Raw genomic sequence first — 3,249 nt, 5'->3', positions numbered from 1 at the left:
AGGTATTCCGAGCGCGCCTCGCCGCGCGGGTGTTGTCTCCCCACATTGCTTTCCTCGTAATCACGCTGTTATTCATACGTCAGAGCGTGGGAAAATATAACGACAATGAAACTATTAAGAATTAAAGCCAAAGCACCTCTTGTGTTGTACAAAAGTCTGTGCTTCCGCCTTTACAGAATAGACCCACTAATGAGTTGTTTCTATACGCTTGAAAAGGACCGAAATCTGCGGTCAAAACGTAGTGTTTTATGATCAATAAAATTTGGCCAGTTGGGTCGAGCATAATGCCTTTGCAAAAAAATATAACTTTACTTTACTTTAATATAACTTTATGATCGCCATGTTGCACTAAACAGTAATGTCTCTTTTCTAATGTAAGAACAGAATAACTAATTTATACAAGTCTATGGGCTTATATTATGTATCGTTGTTTATGAGAGCGACGGTGCACAACCAGTGTAGAGAGAGAGTGCAGACGGTAAAAAACTAGATTCCAACAATTACGTGAAAAACCTGTTAGTCTATGTGGAGGAAGTCAACAATAGCAGACTTAATTATCCTAAAATTTTAATTGACCTTCAAACAAAATCAATTCTTTAAAAACGATCAGATTCCAAGAAACGAATGCACATGAAAAACCAAATTCCAAGATGAAATCATGTTAAATATAGTTTCAATAAAATTTCATCTTTTGTGAAAAACCTTAATTTTATGAAGATGTACAATTTCTGTTGTGTACATTTCTTCGCGCAATGAAAGATAATAACAAGTAATATAATTTACATTAATAGTAAAAGTTGAATAGTAGAAGTTAAACATATATAGTAAAAATTTCAATAGTTTTAGTCAAATTTCAAATCATGCGAAGCCGACAGACATTGATCAACAACGAAGATTCTTGAGAACCTTTTTTGGTCTTTTAGTTTTCTAAACGCCATTCTATTGTACAAATTATGCTTATACAAAAGATACCAATGCTTATCGACAAAATGTAAATGTCAGCGCTTTTACGGAACGTTCGTATGCCGGTATGAAATTAAATATTTTGTTAATTATCAGAAAATTCACTTACACTCTTGTAGCCATAACGTAAAGTGTCGTAAAGTTATAGTAATGCTTTCTAAAAAGGCCGATTGGCTTTTCGGGGCACTCGGTTTAACAACTCATTGCGGGAATATCGGTATAAAAAAATCCAGAGTACAATAAAATTTTACAATTCTTTTTTCAAGAAAATCTCGTAACAAAATTTTATTACATATTTTTGATACATTTTTCTATTACCTTTTCTATATGATCATTCCTTGGCTGCTGTATCATTAATATAATACTATCTTGTATAATATATTATAAAAAAAAGCATGTATACATTTGATATTACGCTTTCGCTGTTTTTTTTTTAAATAAAACCTAAACAATCGTATATTTAAAACGTTCCAGTTAAAAGATCCTTAGGCGCTTCTTTAGTATCCCAATTCTTAAGCTCGTCCAGAATCTTCACTAAAAGCGGGTTACCACCTAAACGTTCAATTTCAGCCCTCGCGGTCGAATCCAGTTCCTCAAGCACGTTTCTTGTGTATTTAAAAGAACCGAATCTCTCCAATAATTTAATGCAATGACGTTTCACTTCGATATCCTTTGTCCGTTGTCGTAAAATATCTTTATCATTATTAAAGAAATATATAAACTTAATAAATTATAACAAAAGCTTTCGAAGTATATGGAGCAATTAATTAAAAAATTATGTTAATTGTAAAACATTTTTTACTAAGTGAAAATAACATTTGGTAAAAAGGATACTTATGATTTGTCTATCGTCAGGATTGCTCGTAAGCGCATGAATAATCGGAAAGCTGAATTTCCCCTCAGTTAAATCTTCACAATAACTTTTATTTTCAGTGTACTAGGACAAAAATAAATTTAGTTACTTCAAAAGTTTATTAAATTAATAATAAACTAAGTATAGGCGCAATCAAACACTATTCCTTATTTGATTTATTAAATTAAATATTATCGCTTACCTCACCGAGGCACAAGTTACAATAATCATCACGTATTTGAAAGTACAATCCTAAGGTAGCTATTAATGATGAAAAGTCTTCTTCACAAGTTGAGAACAGTTTCATCAATCTTACAGCCAAGTTGAAGAGTCCTCCGGTCTCTGCGAAATTAATTAATTTCAAATTTTTATTATAATAATGACTTCTACATATAAGAAATGTTTGTACAAGTATTAGCACGTACTTCTTATTGTCATGGTTTTGTAATCTTCCTCACTTGGACAGATGAAATTATCTCTCCAAAAAATATCCATTCCTTGACCTCTGTGAAGCTCCAGTAGTTGTTCCATATACACTGTCGTTGCCTGATAATAATAACATACTATTACATATTTTAATTTATAGTTTTATCAATGTTTAATTTCTAGTTTAATTTCTAATTGTATTAATATTATATGTATATATTATATATTATATATATATATATATAATGTGTATTAAGTTACACATCTGAAATGACGTCTATAATGCTATTTGCAAAGTTGTTTATGTTCTTGGAATATGTTAATGTCCACTAAAAGTCTATGAAAAATGTTTATTTTTAATTTTGATTTATCACATGTAATCATTAGAATTATAATAAGTCAAATTCCAATCGTCTTTTTTCTTATAAAAAAGTGTGGCTAATGTAACATACCCCTGGATGTTGTAAATTAATGACTCTTTCCAACGCAATAAATAACACATAATTTGCAGCACTCAATGAACTAGCAATTCCATAAACTGAATGTGCAACAGGAATGCCTCTTCGCAAAATGGAATTATCTTGAATATCGTCAATCCTGCAAAAGTAAAAAAATTCATAATTAGTTCTTACAAAAATATTGGAATTTATATTAAGAATTCTAAATTAATATAATTACGGACTATACTTTGAAATATCTGTATTTGTACTTTACTTAATTGCCTTGAGAAAGAGATAAATTTATATAAATTCAGATTATATACTTTATACTTTAAAGAGTTATACACTTTTCAAGATTTTTAATATATACATTATATTTTAAATAAATTAAAATAAAAATAATACACTTGTGATGCAAACACGTTAATATAAATATATGTTTATAAATTGTATAAATAAAGGTAATACGGAAAAAAAATTAGAATATCAACTAGAAGGAAAGAAGAGTAATGTGAGTTAAATTGTAAATACAATCACATGTAACAAACTTCCATATATCGATATATT

General features: G+C 29.2%; 1 protein-coding gene across 1 annotated transcript; it reads right to left on the bottom strand.

The window, feature by feature from the left end:
* Nucleotides 1–1,246: 1,246 nt before the first annotated feature.
* On the bottom strand, nucleotides 1,247–2,839 carry LOC112456556 (geranylgeranyl pyrophosphate synthase; the record flags this gene model as incomplete). Its single annotated transcript, XM_025019178.1, has 5 exons — nucleotides 1,247–1,656; nucleotides 1,798–1,900; nucleotides 2,019–2,158; nucleotides 2,242–2,362; nucleotides 2,695–2,839. Coding segments are annotated over 5 exons (742 nt in total), but the record flags the coding sequence as incomplete, so codon positions are not given.
* Nucleotides 2,840–3,249: the final 410 nt, after the last annotated feature.

This window comes from Temnothorax curvispinosus, unplaced genomic scaffold (assembly GCF_003070985.1).
Source record: "Temnothorax curvispinosus isolate PA1 unplaced genomic scaffold, ASM307098v1 QBEX01006974.1, whole genome shotgun sequence".
NCBI classification, from domain to species: domain Eukaryota; kingdom Metazoa; phylum Arthropoda; class Insecta; order Hymenoptera; family Formicidae; genus Temnothorax; species Temnothorax curvispinosus.
The sequence above is the reverse complement of the archived record's forward strand: the minus strand, read 5'-3'. Positions and strand labels throughout refer to the sequence as shown.